Genomic DNA, 18,698 nt, shown 5'->3' on the forward strand with positions numbered 1-18,698 from the left:
CATTGCCAGGTGTAGTAGCTCAAGCCTGTAATCCCAGCACTTTGGGAGGCCAAGGAGGGCTGATAGCTTGAGTCCAGGAGTTTGAAACTAGCCTTGGCAATACAGCTAGTCTTTTGTAGAGACAAAAAGTTGTCTCTACAAAAACTGAAAAAATTTGCCAGTCATGGTGATGTATGTCTGTTGTCCTAGCTACTCAGGAGGTTGAGGTAGGAGGATCACTTGAGCCCAGGAGGTTGAGATTGCAGTAAGTTATGATTGTGCCACTGTGCTCAGACTGGGCGACAGAGTGAGATCCTGTCTCAAAAAAAAAAAAAAAAAAAAAAAAAAAAAAAATTATTAGAGTTTGAAAGAGCAACAAGACCTCTTATTTATGTATAAAACAATAAGAATTTAAAAACCATATGACTTTGAAACAGAGTGGTTTTCTCATTAAAATTTATTTATTTTGTTTTGTTTTTGTTTTTCTTGTCTCTGGTCACCAGGAATGATATCACAACTTGGAGAAAAATATAGTCTTCCTTTAAGGACAAGTTTTAGCTCTGCTCGAGGATTTTTCATCCAGATGACTACAGACTGTTTAGCCCTACCTAATGATCAACTTCCTTCAGAATTTATTAAGGTTCATTTTAGAGTGGTTAGGAAATTATTGTTGCTGATTTTATAGAATTACATCTACGTATTTTTGGGACTTCTTGAGTTTTACAAGCCAAATTTCTGAATGTTCGATATCTTCTCCTATTCCTACCCACCTACCTAATTAATATACTAATCTAAGAGTGATTTTAAGCTTTTGCAGAAATATCAAACTCAGTGTTTTCCACAGTTCTGGGAGCCTAGTGTAAGAAAAAAAGGAAAATGAAGAAAGAACATCCAAAAGCTGTTTATGAAAAAAGAAATTAGGAAAATACCACACCATTTGCCTGTTAAAGGTTTAAAAAGTCCTGAAGTAAAGAAATCTACTTAACTTTAAAAAAATCTAATATTTCCAAATCTTTGTACCACAGGAATATTTTTTCCTATATAGCTCCTTTACAATATACCAGTTTGGGAAAGTCTAACCCACTCTAACCTTTGTTCTGTCTGCTTCCTGGGGGTACTTTTTGATAAGAACAAACCATTTAGCTTTCAGGCTTTTAGAGCTTGAGTAAGATTAGAGATTTGAGTTGAGGTTCAGATATAGGACAAGAGCTGCAACAGGGGTCGGAGATGGAGTGAGGATCTCTGATGTCCATCATGCATGTTACTTGGTAATAAGATGTAGTGTTTTTAACATTTTAAGAACTATCAGAATAGTCATCCCAGATGAACTAGGTCAAAATATCCTGCTTTAAAAAAATGAATGTATGGGTTAAAAAATTTGGCTTTATCCTTTGAAGTGATCTTCCTTTTATGTTTCACAAATGTTATTTAGAACTTTCTTTGTGATACCGTATCTCAAAGATTAAAATGATTAACTTAAATATCCATATTTCTGTTCTTTAAAATCTTATGTTATATTTCATAGTAGTGTGCACTTATCTTGACATTTGTTTTTTAATCTCCCAGCAGATTTCTAAAGTGAAAAATTCTTATAGCTTTACATCAGCAGATTTAATTAAAATGAATGAAAGATGCCAAGAATCTTTGAGAGAAATCTATCACATGACTTATATGTAAGAGTATTTGAAATATTTGAATATTGAATTAAATTGGTTTAATTTGAGAAACTGTTACAATTGTATTAGTTTAATTGTTATCTAATTACAGACAATTGTAGAATTAAGTATGTTAGCAAAGGAAGTCTGTCTTTGTGATTAGAATCACTGAGCCTCACGGAAGCTTCGGGGAAGATCTAATTGCAAACAAATTATTATAATTGATATTTCTGTAATATGCATTCTACCATGATGTAGAACGTGGCACATCATGGGCTTACCTGGGCTTCATTCAGTTTATTCTTTTTCTATGGTCTGTAAGTCCTCAGCTCCTTATACCTTGATAGTAATAATTGAATAGCAATATCACAATAGTGTCAGTTCTTTTGCTGGTCATGAAATAGCAATACAGCCAGAAAGAAGAAGTAGAAGATTTAGAACACTTATTAGGCTGAGGTAATAAAGAGAAAAGTTGGGCTTTCAAGACAATTTCAAGGCATGTACCACAAACATTTTAATATATAGTAAGTTTTGGGTACATATTTATCTTTACAAGAGAAAAACTTTTTGCACTATATCACAGTATAACTCTGCCTTATAAAAAAAATTATATTATTCAGATATTGTGTCTGTGTGCACGTGTGTGATGAGAGAACAAGTGCGAAACAGAAAGAAAAAATGGGTGAGAGAGAAAATGCATATAGCTTTTGTGTTGAACTTAACATTTGCAAATTCATAAAGTGATTAGCAAATGGGATGCTTCCAAGTATAATGAGGGCTTGATTTGACCTATATCAAATATTTTAATAATAAAAACTTATTTTATTAATATCACATAAAAGCAGTTATTTCAAAAATGTGATGTTAATACACCAGAAGATAGATTCTTTGCCACTAAGTAGCTGTGATCTTGAGTAAAAACTTCAATTTCCTCATCTCTAAAATGAGACAGTCGAACAATAGGCTTTATGTATAGTGTATAACTCAGGTGTGAATATTATTTTACTTCAGGCAGTGAATTTAATATTATTTTACACTTACAATGTGTGTCCCTTTTGAAAAAACATTATTACATGTCTTACCAAACATGTGTTTTCAGGATAGTGTGCAAACTGCTTAGTGAGATTTATGAACATATTCATTGCTTATATAAACTATCTGACACTGTGTCAATGCTGGATATGCTACTGTCATTTGCTCATGCCTGCACTCTTTCTGACTATGGTAAGTTGCTTTCTTTGGAATAAACATATTGCATACTTAAATTTGTATTCCTTTCAAACAATTTGATATAATAGTTATGCCATTTAAAATTTTTAACTTGAAATAGAGTCTCTTGCCTCTGGTCCTAGACAAAGACACAAAATAAAGAAGGTGAGATTACCCTTAAAATTTTTTTTTGAAGTAAAAAATTTTTCTCTCAAAAATTGGCAAACCAAAAAGAAAAAATTGCAAGAAACTAAAGATTCCCTGAATAAGAAAGACTGCAAGAGCTGTCTCCTTGGTAAAAATGACTATGATCTAAATTTATAAAGTTCAAATCTGAATACTTATTAGAAGCAGTGTGATAAATATTAATAGAGAGAAATGCATCTCCAGAGTGAGCATTTTAATCCACTAGCTCCTTAGATGTGAACATACCAAAATTAGGAATTATGTAATTTATTTTTATATCCCAAATCTATACAAAGGCCATGAATATAAATGTTAAGTAATTTTCTCATGTTAAATGAATACTTGGAGTTAGTGCTTTGACATTTCTTATCTAACTTACCAGTTATTACCATACTCCAGTATGCAAATTTACTGGACTAGTATGTGATAATTATGGTTGAATAATTGTAGACTTCATTACATTAAAAACATTGAAATTTCTAATGTAAATCAGCAGTAAAATTCATAAAATGTTATGTTAATTTAGTTTTATGGGAAGTATCTAAAGATTTTTTCATATTTCTTATGGAAATATTAACTTTTTCTATTGGTATTTTATAGGCCAAAACTTTTCAAACTTTTATATCTCCTTTGGGTCAAAACTGTACTTTAGGGGTCAGATATTCCAATGGTAGTTTTTTTTTTTTTTAACTATTAAGAGATTTAGTATTGCTTCATTTTAGTTTGAGAAGGATCATTCTGAAACTCCATATCTATAAAGAATGAATTTTTGAAAATACTTAAAATTTTTTTTCTAACTTCACTTTTATGATGAATGTTTTCAAGTTTATCTATGCATTTTAGATAAAGGTATGTAACATTTTGGTTTTCACATATCCTTTCACCCTCTTCCTCCTCGCCTCACCTCAGGTGATATCCATAGAGACCTGATCCTTATTTGTTTCTATAAATTAGCAAATTATTTGTGTTGATCTTCTCTATTCTCTGAAATTTCCTTTTATACAACATTTCTACATAGGCTTATAAATAATTATTTTTATATTTGATTTTATTCTATAATCTTACCTCAACTTATAAGCTAGGTATTTGAAACCAGTCTGGGCAACATAGCAAGACCTCATCTCTTTAAAAAAAAGTGATGAGAAGTTGTGGCAGGTGCCTCTATTCCCAGCTACTTGGGAGGCTGAGGCAGGAGGATGGCTTGAACCCAGGAGTTTGAGGCTGCAATAAACTATGATTTTGCCACCGCTTTCCAGCCTGGGTAACAGACCAAGACCCTGTCTCTAATAAATACATAAATAAATGCTAAGTGTGCCAAATTTGAAATAATATTTAAAGTAGGGAAGTAGTGTTTAAGGTAGAGTAAGTAAATGTGCAACTCTATAGTACCAGTAACAAATTATGATTTTTTTTTTTTTTTTTTTTTTTTTTGAGACGGAGTCTCGCTCTGCCGCCCAGGCTGGAGTGCAGTGGCCGGATCTCAGCTCACTGCAAGCTCCGCCTCCCGGGTTCACGCCATTCTCCTGCCTCAGCCTCCCGAGTAGCTGGGACTACAGGCGCCCGCCACCTCGCCGGCTAGTTTTTTGTATTTTTTAGCAGAGACGGGGTTTCACCGTGTCAGCCAGGGTGGTCTCGATCTCCTGACCTCGTGATCCGCCCGTCTCGGCCTCCCAAAGTGCTGGGATTACAGGCTTGAGCCACCGCGCCCGGCCGCAAATTATGATTTTTAAAGTACAATCAATGAGTACTTGGTTCTTTTTTATTTTTATTTTTATTTTTTTGAGACAGGGACTCACTTTGTCACCCAGGCTGGAGTGCAGTGACACAGTCTCAGCTCACTGCAGTCTTCACCTCCCAGGCTCAAGAGATCCTCCTTTCTCAGCCCCACAAGTAGCTGGGACTACAGGCATGAGCCATCACGCCTGGCTAATATATATATTTTGTAGAGATAGGGTTTGACCATGTTGCCTAGGCTGGTCTTGACCTCCTGAGCTCAAGCAATCAAGCAGTCTGCCCTCCTCGACCTCCCAAAGTGCTGGGATTACCAGCATGAGCCACCATGCCTGATCTACTTGGTTCTTTTTAATTTACACAAAGCTGAAAATTTTATAAACTATTTTGGAGCTCAACAATGGTAAAGAACTAAATTCTAGAGTTCTCTAGAAAGTGAATAAAAGTTGTGATAGTGATTAGAGTGTGTCTATTATAATTTAGAAGAATTTGGGTGGGGATTTGGGATAATATAATACCTTAATGTTATTATTCCAAATTGACCAGTGTGAAAATCACTAAGATATAGAGAGTACATACACACTACAAAATCTTTGGATGCAAATATATTAATCTTTAAAAACCATTCTATTTTTTTTTTCTTAAGTTCGACCTGAATTTACTGATACTTTAGCAATCAAACAGGGATGGCATCCTATTCTTGAAAAAATATCTGCGGAAAAACCTATTGCCAACAATACCTATATTACAGAAGGGAGTAATTTTTTGATCATAACTGGACCAAACATGAGTGGAAAATCCACATATTTAAAACAGATTGCTCTTTGTCAGATTATGGCCCAGATTGGTAAGTTATAGCTTTATTTATAATGACCAGTTTGACACTCTTTTCAGAATGCTTTGTGCCTAATTTTTTTGGGTCCATGTGCCTAATTAACCCGAGAACAGTTTGGAGCAGATTCTGTTACCTAAAAATATTACAGTGTGTCTGTTGTATACTATTCAATATTCATTAAACTTCATCCAATTTCAATTGCATTGCACTAAAATGTTTTTGGGATACTACAAAAGTGGGACCATTCTTACTATAACTATTAAAGTTTCATCAATTATTACTAAACTGAATCATGCAATTATTTCTGGTTCAAAAACAAACCTTGTGAGAAAAAGTGAAATGAGTAGGTTAAGCTGTTGCCTTTAATAACCCATGTGAGTTTTTTCCAAAATTATTAAATATAATATTGAGCAGAGAAACATTTCCCTTAACTTGAGGGGTACCAATAACTTGACTATAGCAGTTGATATATTATACATACACATGTGCATATATTTATCTAAATGGCTGTCACTGAGCCAATATTGTCACCTATTTCTTAATATGGATGCACAGCTTAACTCCTATCTCTGAAAACTGGATTTCCTTGAGAACTGTATGAATCAGAGATGAGATACTTGGCCAAAATCAACTGGTTCTCAAGCAGGGGTGGTTTTGATCCCTTACCTCCCAACTCCCAGCATTTGGCAATATCTGGAAACATTTTTGGTTGTCACAACTGAAGGGAGTGTAGAGTCCAGGAATGCTGTTAAACATCCTACAATGCACAGAACAGCTCTCCCTCTCCACACTCCCCAGCCTTCCTCACCCCACCATACACACACACACAAGAAAGATTTATGGAGCCCAAGTTACTAGTAGTGTCATGGGTAAGAAACTTTGGTCTAATGTAATGATTTGTAAGGAGAACAAAGCAATAATAATATTGGTGGTACAGTATAAATTCACCCTTAGTACTGGGACAATCAGAGATGCATGAGTTAATGAAGAGTAAATATTTTATTGATTTTGTAGGTTTATTGGAAATAAAAGGACATTTTAGCTAGTTTCCCTCCCCTTATAAGAATACTGACTGCTTCATGTAAGACATAATACTTCTATTTGAATAGCTATGAGGAACTCTGTTCTATAAAAAAGCAGGCTGTCCAATTGCTGGACAGCCCTAATTTAATTAGAGTATTCATTACACTGAACTGAAACCCAATTTCTATAATTTCAACTCATTTATCCTTATTATTCTATATACTACAGAATAATCTAGTATTTATTCCCAATATTAGCTCTTCAAATACTTAAAGATAATGATACTTCTCTTGTCACTGACCATCTTAAACCTCTGAAACACCTGAAACATATATAATATCTCATATAGTCTGACCGTAAGACACGAGTGGGACTTGAAAGGCATGGAAGTTAGACTTGGAAGGTAGATCTAGCTTGTCAAGTTACTAGCTGTGTAACCTTAGGCAAATTGCTTAACCTCATTAAGCCTTGGTTTTCCTATCTGCAAATAAAAACTATGGTAACACTTACTTCTAATAATTTTTATAAGGACTGAGGTAATAAAAATAAAATGCTATGGATTTGAGGGGAAAGTATGAAAAAGAAGGAGACTTCCCAGGCAGAGGTAAGAGCATGTTCTAAAACTCAGAAGAAAAAAAAAAAATACTATGATGTGCCCAAGGAACTACAAAAAAGTAGTCCAGAGGCTTTGTACTTCCTTTGCTTCATAGAGCAAAGAGTAACTGTAAGGAGTAGCAAGGTATAAAGTTGGAGAGATGGGCAGTAATTAGGTCATGGAGGGTTTTAGGTATTTACCTGAGAAGATTGAGCTTTATCCAGTAATCTGTAGGGAGCTATTGAAGACATTTAGTAAGAGAATAGTATGATCAGATTTAATTTTTAGATAGATCATTCTAGCTGGTGCATAGATGAGAGCTAGACTAGAAGCAAAAATACCAGCCAGGAGGCTTCTGTAATAATCTAGATAAGAAAGGTTGAGAAACTTTTTGATGGAGGTTAAGAGAGCAGAGAAAATACAAACATACCGCTTAATAATATATGCTATGTCTGTATATATATAAGGTATATATATAAAATACCTTCCATATGTAATATAAATATATATAATATACATTATATATATTATATATATATATAATACCTTATATATACTACCCAGTATATATATACACTCACACTGGGTCCTGAGCCTCCACTTTTCATTTGTAAAATGAGAAAAATAATACGCAATTTATTGGGTTATTTTGAAAATTAGGAAGAGTGGATATAAAAGACCTAGTATGTCGAATGGTACAGGTGCAGTTATTATAATTTCGACCGTTATGATTATTACTTTTATTTTCATTAGTATTAGCCTGACTTTTGGTCTCTTTTCTTGCTACTCCTTATTCCTCAGAGTTAAGCCCTATTCTTTATCCTTATTTTTGTTTTCAATCTTGGAGTAATCTGGCTTTGTTTTTTTCTGCGCCTACTATTTCACAATTTTATCTATACAGAATTCTGTATATGTGGTACGTTCCCCATTCAACTACTTGTATGTTTTATCTTCTTATAATGTTAGAATGCCTTTTAGATTTTATTCTATATTGAGACGGGTGCATTAATCAGATTATTTGTTTTTAAGAAACGAATATTTTAGATGAGTTAGCTCAATAACTTCTTGGGCAGAAACAGTCTTGTGGGTGAAAATTCACTTTTTCTTTTTATTAAATGTTTTGCTTTTATTTTGCTTCTGAATGTTTCTGCATGTTTGTAATCACAGGTATTTCTTTATATCTTTTTATAATGATTTTATTAACTTCAGCTTTATAGGCATTTGCTTCAGATTTTCATATTTCTTTTTTAAATTTATTTTATTTTTGACATAATAATTGCACACATTTAAGAGATACATAGTGATGTTTCAATGCATACCATGTATAATGAATAGATCAGTATAACTGGCATATTCATAAGCTTTATAAGCATTCCCTTCACATTTTAATATTTTAAATGTTCTTTATCATTCAAGTAAGTTATTTAAAAATTTTATTGAGTTTATAACAGTCTCTTTGTTATGTACTTGAATATTTACTGTCTTATTTGAACTTCCAGATAACTTTGTACAGTAGGTAGGGCAACTGTTTTTTGTTTTGTTTTGTTTTGTTTTTTGAGACATAGTCTCGCTCTGTCGCTTAGTCTGGAGTGCAGTGGTGCGATCTCGGCTCACTGCAAGCTCCGCCTCCCGGTTCACGTCATTCTCCTGCCTCAGCCTCCGGAGTAGCTGGGACCACAGTTTCCCGCCACCACTCCCGGCTAGAACTGGGAAAGTTTAAGGTGCTGTTTAAGCTTGTATAATAAGGAATAGGGCTGGGGTCATGTCTTCTAAGGCCATATCTAGTGTTCTTTCTACCATATAATCCTTGTAAATAATCTGATAAGTGCAAAATGTAATTAGTACTTATATTTTATAAACACATTTCAATTTATCTTGACCTTATATTTTACAGGATCATATGTTCCAGCAGAATATTCTTCCTTTAGAATTGCTAAACAAATTTTTACAAGACTCAGTACTGATGATGATATCGAAACAAATTCATCAACATTTATGAAAGAAATGAAAGAGGTACCCAAACAAAACTTTTCTTATGTTAAAAACATTAAATTATCTCACTAATGGTCAGTTACTACATAAAATATTTTTATACTAAAATATGCAAATGTGCCTATACCCTTTTCTAAGAGCCAGAGGGCAGTCAGAGACAGCCTCCTAATTTCCAATTTAAGTGGAAATGGAAGACAATGTTTTATTGAAAATACAATTTTAAAAGAAAGAGCTAGTGTTATTAAGTAATAAAAGCGTGCCTAAATGTTTTTATAGGGAATAAGTAAAAGGCTTCAGGAAATGATAACTGGTTCAGTACCATTTTGCATAGTATTTATTGTTCTTTATAGGCTCGATTTTAAAACAAAAGATTACAGTGTTAGAAGGCTTCCAAAAATCATCTTCTTTTTTGTCCTTATAGAAATTTCACTTCCTGTACCAAAGTATCACCTATTTCTGATTGAGCAAACATCAAGTAGCCTTTAGAACTAAAGGAATTAAGTGTAACTCTTGGGATATCTGTATTAAGAATTTAGGATCACTGATAATTTTCTTCAAGTAAATAGGTGGTGACTAAAGTTATCATTTGTCCCACAATTTATGTAATTATTTATTGTGTATTAAATATCTATAACAGATTGTAGCAATATATCAGGCACTTAAGGTATATTTTTAAATCATCCTAGCCCTCAAAAAGCTTAGTGTCATAGAAAGGTAAAATGTCCATCAAAATTACTATTGTGTCATAATATAAGAAAGGTAAAATTCTATTTTTGAGAAAGAAGTTAATAATCTTCAGTGGAAAAGAGCACTTCTGTCAATTTAAGTCTTGGTCTCCATTGGTCATGGATTTAAACTGATTTGTTAAACCAAGAATCAAGACTTAGGTGTTTTTTCTTAAATTTTTCTTTACTTCATCTTTACAGGATATAGAGTAATACTTAAATAAATTTGAGAGATGGTTTTGGATATTTTATAGCAGTAATTGATTAGTCATTTGTGGAGAAGAAAATGACCTTCTTTGTGCTTAAACATTTAATTTATTGCTTTTCTTCACTGTATCTAAAGCATCAATATTTTAGATAATCATTATTTACTCTATGTTGTCTCATATACATATGCATATGTGTATGTATACATCAGCTATTCTGGAATTATTAGTCATGATATTTTTAGAAAGGAAAACAATATATTATTTTCTGCTCAGCAGGACGTCTCTATAAAGATACATTTCAGATAAACTTATAAAGAGACTGCGTTTCTCCTCATTTTTTCCTGTGATATTGACAGCTGTTTGGTTACAATGAATAAATATTAAAATTATATATTTCAGATAGCATATATTCTACATAATGCTAATGACAAATCGCTCATATTAATTGATGAACTTGGCAGAGGTACTAATACAGAAGAAGGTATTGGCATTTGTTATGCTGTTTGTGAATATCTACTGAGCTTAAAGGTATTCTTTTATTTTAAGTATATTAATTTTGAGTCATTTTATGTATCCTTTTATTATTATTGAATTTTACGGACACCCACAAATAGCTTTTAAAACAATTTAGATAGTAAACACATATCATAGCATTTATATTTTTGTTCCTTCATTTCCAATGAAAGTGGGAATCATTAGTTTGATAGCCATGATATAGATAAGGAAAAGATGAAATTGAGAAATTCAAATAATGTGAAATTAGTCAGTTGGCTTTAATTTCATCAAGTTAAGTAGCAAAATATGAAGGTCTTTCAGTAATTGTCTCCATGTGCAATAATGTTGACTATGATGTTACAACAGGAAGGAAAGCACTAGGCAACTCAGGTAACTTTACAGAAAATCTATTTTACCTACCTAAAATTTTATTCCTTTAAAGAAAGTAGTTTTTCACATATCAACTATGTAAAACATGGATTTTTACTCTATTAAATTAATTTACAAAATATCTTTTTAAATGATCGCTCACAATATATACAGATATGAACAAAACTTAAATAAAAATACTTTTTCTTATTTAAGATACCTTAAAATGTCCCTAAGATGAAGTTATTTACCTTAAATGAAAGTCCATGATGATTTATTTATTTTTATTTTATTTATTTATTTTTTGAGATAGGGTCTCACTTTGTTGCCCATGCTGGAGTGCAGTGGCACAATCTTGACTCACTGCAACTTCCACCTTTCAGGCTCAAGCGATCCTCCTGCCTCAGCCTCCTGAGTAGCTGGGACTATAGCCATGCACCACCACGCTTAGCTAATTTTTGTATTTTAGCAGTGACGAGGTTTCACCATGTTACCCAGGCTGGTCTTGAATTCCTGGACTCAAGTGATCCACTCACTTCAGCCTCTCAAAGTGCTGTGATTGCAGGCTGAGCCATCATGCCCGGCTCATAATGATTTATTATATAGAATGAGAAAAATCTATTTTATGCTTAAGGGTATGTGATAAATCAAAAGTAATGTTAATAAATAACATTAGTCTTTGTAATTTTGAATGTGTCAGTTACAATTTCTCATATAAATAAGGTGCATGTCTTACTTAAGATTAAAAGCTAATTAGTGCCTCTGATGGTTAATTTTACATGTCAGTTTGACTGGGCCACAGAGTGCCCAGATGTTTGGTCAAACATTGTTCTGGCTGAGTCTGTGAGGGTGTTTCTGGATGAGATTAGAATTGGTAGACTGAGTAAAGCAGATTGCCCTCCCTAATGTGGGTGGGTTCCACTCAATAAATGCAAGCCTGAATAGAACAAAAAGCCTTCCAAAGAGTAAGAGGAAACTCCTCCTTCTTGGCTGCCTACAATATGGAAGGCAGCCTTCTTTACTACCTTCAGACTCAAACTGAAACATTGGCTTTTTCTGGGTCTGGAACCTGCCAGCTTTGGACTGGAGTTGTACCATTGGCTCTCCTGGACTTATAGCTAGTCCCTTTTAGACCTTGGTACTTGTTAGCCTTCATAAATCACGTGAGCCAGTTTCTCTCTCTCTCTCTCTCTCTCTCTCTCTCTCTTTCTTTCTCTGTCTCTCTCGCCTGCCCTGCCCCTCTCTCTATTGGTTCTCTTTCTCTGGAGAACCTTAATACAGATCTTGGTTCTGATATGATCTGACAATAGTGGTAAGTAAAATATCACTATCATATACTCTTAATCAACTGCTTGTAAGCAGCAGAGATCCAGGTGATTGTATATATGATACTTCTAAACATTTTTGGCAAACTAATGAATATAATGAAATTGGCTGGTTGCTCCTAGTGTCATTAGACAAAATTGGGAAAGCAAAGGATGAACTCAAGGATTCAAATTGCCAGCTCAGGCTCCCACCTGAGGGACTTCCAGGCACCGCCCATCACATACCTGGTGAGGGCCTGCCTGTCACTACCTGGAAGAACCAGGCATCACATGTGTCCCTAGATCACAGCAGGGGGTCTGTAAGAAGGGCAGGGTTTCTTAACCTGGGATCCATGTATCCCCAGGGCTGCATGAATCTGAAAACTTGAGTTCAGGAGCCTCAACTTAGATGGGGAAAAAAGCCTCTTTATGGTCACTAACCTCTACTCAAAATTGAGCCTTTTCTCCCAGGTGAATGCAAGCAAGGAAGCACACCAGGGTTAGCAGTAACTGTGCTTTCCCTAACTAGTTCTGTGACAGTGGCTGTAGACACCAGGAAATGTGCATCACCTCCTCACTGCTTCCAAAAGCAGGACTTAATTAGCCTTGCTGCTATTTAATGCATTATTTAATGTGTTAACTTAGAAGCATGTGTGTTACTTATCTTTTTAACTAAAAAACTTTAAATAACAAAAAAGCACCAAATTGCCAGCTCATTGCTGCATAAATGACTTAAAAGCACCTAAATGTGCCCTGAAGGAAATTTTTATCTCCTATAGTCACCGGGTTGAGATTGCTGAAAATCAAACTCAGAATCTCATCCTGTCCCAGAATTACAACACAGGTTGAATTCCCAACTTTATAGGGTATCTACTGTTAAAGTGAGGGCATTAGTTGAGAAGGAATGGGAGACTACCAGTTGGAATAGGAATGTGTAGGGAGACACTGATGAAGCTGGGGACATTTAGGCCCTAAATTCTGATGAATCATCTTTGCCAGTAGAAGAAACCACTTCACCCCATCTGAAGGGATTAACCTAGCATTACCTGAGGAAACTGTAATGGCATCCCAAGCAATGCTGAGTCTCTTCAAGACCCACTTCCACCACATTTCTTTGCTTCTAGACCTATAACTAGATCTCTAAAGGTGAGGTAAAAATGTGACTATACAGAAGTACATTACACTCTGAAAGAACTACTTGAATTTTCTACTTTATACAGACAGAAATCCAGGAAACATGCATGGGAATGTATTCTAAGGCTCTGGGATAAGGGTTGGATTAGGCCGAAGTTATTGATATGGGCTTACTAAGCCAGGTATGCATTTAATGTTGCAACTCAAAGAGTTGGAAAGGGATCTAACAGTTTGATTGATTGGCTGAAAAACAGACCAAAAGGTGGCCCACCATGAATGAGTTGCCTTGGTTTAATGTAGAGGAAGGGATTCAAAGCTTAGGGAGGTTGGAATGTTAGAGTGGGTTTGTCATTTAAGATCACTTACCCATCCTGGGAGAGTCCAGATGACATACCCTTTACCATGAGTATGAGAAATAAGTTTGTGAGAGGAGCCCTGGCAGCCTTGAAGAACTCTGTTATCACTCTTCTATGTAGGACAGACCTTACGGCCCACCGTAAGGCCTTCACTGCAGGCACTTAATTGGAAAACCCAAATGCAATAGGAATAATTGGATCCCAGGGTGGTAGGGGCCAAGTTGTGACACTCAACCACCAAAGACAAGGTGGATAAGTTACTGTAATGGGAAGCAGAGTTAAAGCAGCAATCAGAATAATCTGACTTACACAGACCTATGGCATTGGATAGGAGTGCTACTAAATTCTGACTTGATCTGAATAAGCTTAAAAGTTCTAGGTTGAGGTTTCATGCATGAGATCAGCAACAGGAGCCTGCAGTCACCAAGACTGACCTGGATGTAGCCATTACTGCATGCTCAGTCTGCTGGCAGCAGAAACCAACGTTGAGTCCCCATTATGGCACCATTCCCTGGTAGCAGGTTGATTACACTAGACCACCTCCATTATATTCATATTGGAATAGCCACTTATTCTGGACATCAGTTTGCCTTCTGTATGTGTAATGCTTCTGCCAAAACTAACCTCCATGGAGTTAAAGAATATCTTATCTGCCATTATGGTATTCCACACAGCATTTCTTCTGACCAAGGAGCTTACTTCACAGCAAATGCAGTGCTGCAAAGGGCCTGTGCTCATGGAATTCACTGTTTTGACTGTGTTCAACAACCATCTTGAAGTAGTTGGTTTGATAGACTGGTGGACTAGTCTTTTAAGGACTCAATTACAACACCAACTAAGTGGCAGTACCTTTCAGGACTAGGGAAAGGTTTTCCAGAAGGCTGTATATGCTTTGAATCAGCTTCCAATATATGATGCTGTTTCTCCCATTGCCAGGATTCATGGGTCCAGGAATCAAGAATTGGAAATGGAAGTAGCATCACTCACCATTACCCCTAGTAACTCAAGGGCAAAATATCTGCTTCCAGTTTCTATAACCTTGCTCTGATAACATAGAGGTCTTAATTCCAAAAGGAGTATGCTTCCACCAAGAGACATAGCAATAACTTTTTGACCTGGAAGTTAAGACTCCTGCCCAGCCACTTTGACTGTCTTATGCCTCTAAATCAGCTGGCAAAGAAGAGAGTTATTGTGCTGGCTGAAGTGATTGATCCTGATTAGCAAAGGGAAATTGGACTACTACTCCACAATGCAATAAAGAAAGAATATGTCTGGAATACAGAAGATTCCTTAGGGTATCTCAGTTCTGTCACGCTCTGTGTTAAAGGTCAGTGGAAAACCACAACCCAATCCAGGCAGGACTATGAATGGCCAAGACCTTTTAGGAATGAAGATTTGATTTACCCCACTAGTTAAAGAGCTCTGACTATCTAGGGCTTGCTGAAGGCAAAGGAAATACAGAAGAGGTAGTAAAAGGAAAAGGTAGTTGTAATTACCAACTACAACTCTCTTACCAGTTACAGAAATAAGGACTGTCTGTAATTGTCATGATTATTTCCACCTTATTTTGTGTGATGTTTTGGTGTATATATACACATATATTGAACAAATATTTTCTTTCTTCTCTTATTCTCTTATAATGTAACATAAGATGCATTGACTTCACATCATATTATTTAAGTATTGCCAATTTCACATTATAGTATTTAAGTTATGAGACATCAAGAAGACCTAACATCACTCAAGGACGTTACCTCCTTTTCTGGAAAAGGGGTTAGTGCTTTCTCAGTTGTACTGAAGACAGTTGTATCATATTAGAGGGAAGTATGATCTAATTATTGTCTTCATTTGTAGATTAAGTGTGGTATAAGGAGATACCTATGGATGACAAGCTTTCAAAGGGTGGATTTGTGATGGATAGTTTTATGTGTCAACTTGGCAAGGTCATGGGGCGCCCAGACATTTGGTCAAACATTCTGGGTTTATCTGTAAGGGTGTTTCTGGATGAGATTGGTAGACTGAATTAAGCATATTGCCTTCCCTAGGGTGGATGGGTCCCATCCAATAAATTGAAAGCCTGAATGGAAGAAAATGACTGATCCTTCTAAGAATAAGAGAGAACTGACTGCCTTCAGTCTGAAATACTGGTTCTTTCCTGCCTTCAGACTCAAACTGAAACATTGGCTCTTTCTGAGTCTAGAGCTTGCGGGCATTTGGACTGGAGTTATACCATCAACTCTCTTGGGTCTCCAGCTTGCTGACTGCAGATTTTTGATCTTGCCAGTCTCCATAATTGCATGAGCCAATTCCTTATAATAAATCTCTTTACACACATACCACACACACACACACACACACACACACATATCCTATTGGTCTCTTTCTCTGGAGAACCCCATCTAATACAGTATCTGTTTTCTTTTTTTCTTTTTTTTTTTTTTTTTGAGATGGAGTTTTACTCTTGTTGCCCAGGCTGGAGTGCAGTGGCGTGATCTCAGCTCACTGTAGCTTCTGCCTCCCATGTTCAAGCATACAGTATCGTTTTCAAAGTATTCTACAATAGTTTAAAATAGTGCTTTTAGTATTACTTTACAATATTATTTTCTAATGTAAATAATTTAATAAAAATATAATATTGCTACTTACTTTTAAATTTAATTATTATTGTCTATCACAGTATCCTTAGTGCCTAGCACAATCCTTGCAATGTATAGGGTCTGAATAATTATATGCTAAATTGAATTACCCTGAAATAGAGTTTAAAAAGTTACTCTAATAGATTGGTTTGGCATATAACTTTTAAGGACATTATTGTTATTGAATATAGTCTCTACCTTTTAAATAGCTTACTATGTTCTATTTTCCTGTAGCTTTATAAATTTGGTATTGTTTTATACTCCTTTTGATTTGTTGAGTAGATATTTAAGAATTTTCATTTTTATGTCATATACAGAATTATTCCTTCCCTTGCTTTTCACCTTCCATAGTTGATAGCCATTTTGCCAATCAATTATTTTTACTGTCTTAATATTTAAATTTCCACTGACTACCTACCTAATTGGTCACTGATAATGTCTTAAAACATAACCAGTTATTCAGATCTCTATCTGCCTTAGTAAATTCTGGGCTGGAAATCTTGTGCTAGCTGTAAATCACTTGAACCACTTTCATCAAAATCACCTAAAGTACTTATGGAAAATGTCATTTCCTGGGGTCCCACATTAGAACTATTGATTGAGAATTTTTCAGGGGATATGTACCAAGAATTTGCATCTTTAACAGACTCTCTAAGGGATTACTAATGTTTGAGAGCCGTTATCTTAATCGGTGCTGCCAATCTTTCTTTTTCCTCTACCAGTACTAAACACAATGAAATCTAAAAACTAGAAACTTTTGGAATTTCACATACCTAAAACAATCTTTTGATTCCACTGCCAAAACCTACTTACAACTAGGGAGGCAACTTTTATAGTGAAGTTTTTTAAAAATTGAGGAAAATATTATTTTTTTGCATGTGAGTTACCTTCCTAATAAATGATTACCTCAATTCATAGCTTTGTTTCTGGTAAACTTCATCTTTTCAATATCTTCAGATGTATTTCTTAGGATTTTATTTTCAGTTTTGTTCTCTTTCCCATAATGTGGCACACATGTCTGTGTACAAACATAATAAACATATCTTCTTCATTTAATATAAACTCTCAAAACATTTTAAAATAGATTGATGATATTAGCCTCCAAATTATTAGTTTTATTCCTACATCTCTGCCAAGCTACTTAGAAAATTAAACTAAAATTTTATGTTCACATAGTTAAAATAGAATTTTCCAGTTAATTTTTAAAGTACTAATATTCACCATCTGTTATATATTCCAGGCATTTACATTGTTTGCTACACATTTCCTGGAACTGTGCCATATTGATGCCCTCTATCTTAATGTAGAAAACATGCATTTTGAAGTTCAACATGTAAAGAATACCTCAAGAAATAAAGAAGCAATTTTGTATACCTACAAACTTTCTAAGGGACTCACAGAAGAGAAAAATTATGGTACTGCATATAGAAATTATACCTATACATTCAAATACTATATATTCTCCTAAGACAAACTTTCATCTCTTCTTTACTTGGCTGTCAATCTAAGCAAATTTTCTCATTCTTTTGAGTGCTTATATTCTCTTAGATTGTATTTTCTATGTCAAATTCATTATATCTAGATATAGATATATAAATCTTTTTAAATTTTTATGAGCCAGTAACTATGTAAAAATACAGTGACAACTGAAAACCCTAGAAGTATTAGTTTCCTTAGAAAATGTAATTTAGCTTATATTTGCAAGTTATATAATGAATTGAAAATTACATATTTTCTACACAATCTTTCAGTAGCAGGGTCCTTCCTCTGTTTTCTTCAGGTTCTGGGTACTTGAAAATTAAATCTAAAATCTTAAAAGGGTATGTATTACTAAACCATATATATATATATATATATATATATATATATTTTTTTTTTTTTTTTTTTTTTTTTTTTTTTTTTTTTTGAGACAGAGTCTCGCTCTGTCGCCCAGGCTGGAATGCAGTGGTGCTATCTCTGCTCGCTGCAACCTCCACCCACTGGGCTCAAGTGATTCTTCTGCCTCAGCCTCCTGAGTAGCTGGGACTACAGGCATGCACCACCATGCCCAGCTAGATATTCTTAAACCTGGTTAGATACTTTCTATTTGAATCATTAACTCTCACAGATTCAGAGAATTTTCAATTGGTCTGTACATATAAGTTTCAAAAATTATTTTAGCTATGGATATGACCCTTTGAGGGAAAAAAACCATCTTTGTTTTGCTATCTGAAATGGGAAATCAACTGGATAACTTATTTGTATCAGATGTTTAATATTTATAAG

General features: G+C 34.6%; 1 protein-coding gene across 1 annotated transcript in view; it reads left to right on the forward strand.

Moving 5' to 3' along the window:
- Positions 1-18,698, forward strand: part of MSH4 (mutS homolog 4) — a 114,326-nt gene that overhangs the window by 81,058 nt on the left and 14,570 nt on the right. The window contains exons 12-18 of the mRNA XM_050805262.1: positions 483-619; positions 1,549-1,652; positions 2,734-2,858; positions 5,407-5,607; positions 9,108-9,226; positions 10,539-10,667; positions 17,674-17,848. Of these exons, the coding sequence (XP_050661219.1) occupies positions 483-619; positions 1,549-1,652; positions 2,734-2,858; positions 5,407-5,607; positions 9,108-9,226; positions 10,539-10,667; positions 17,674-17,848 (990 nt within the window). The remainder of the gene's footprint in view (positions 1-482; positions 620-1,548; positions 1,653-2,733; positions 2,859-5,406; positions 5,608-9,107; positions 9,227-10,538; positions 10,668-17,673; positions 17,849-18,698) is intronic.

The sequence above is a fragment of the Macaca thibetana genome, chromosome 1, assembly GCF_024542745.1.
Source record: "Macaca thibetana thibetana isolate TM-01 chromosome 1, ASM2454274v1, whole genome shotgun sequence".
In the NCBI taxonomy this organism is placed as follows: Eukaryota; Metazoa; Chordata; class Mammalia; order Primates; family Cercopithecidae; genus Macaca; species Macaca thibetana.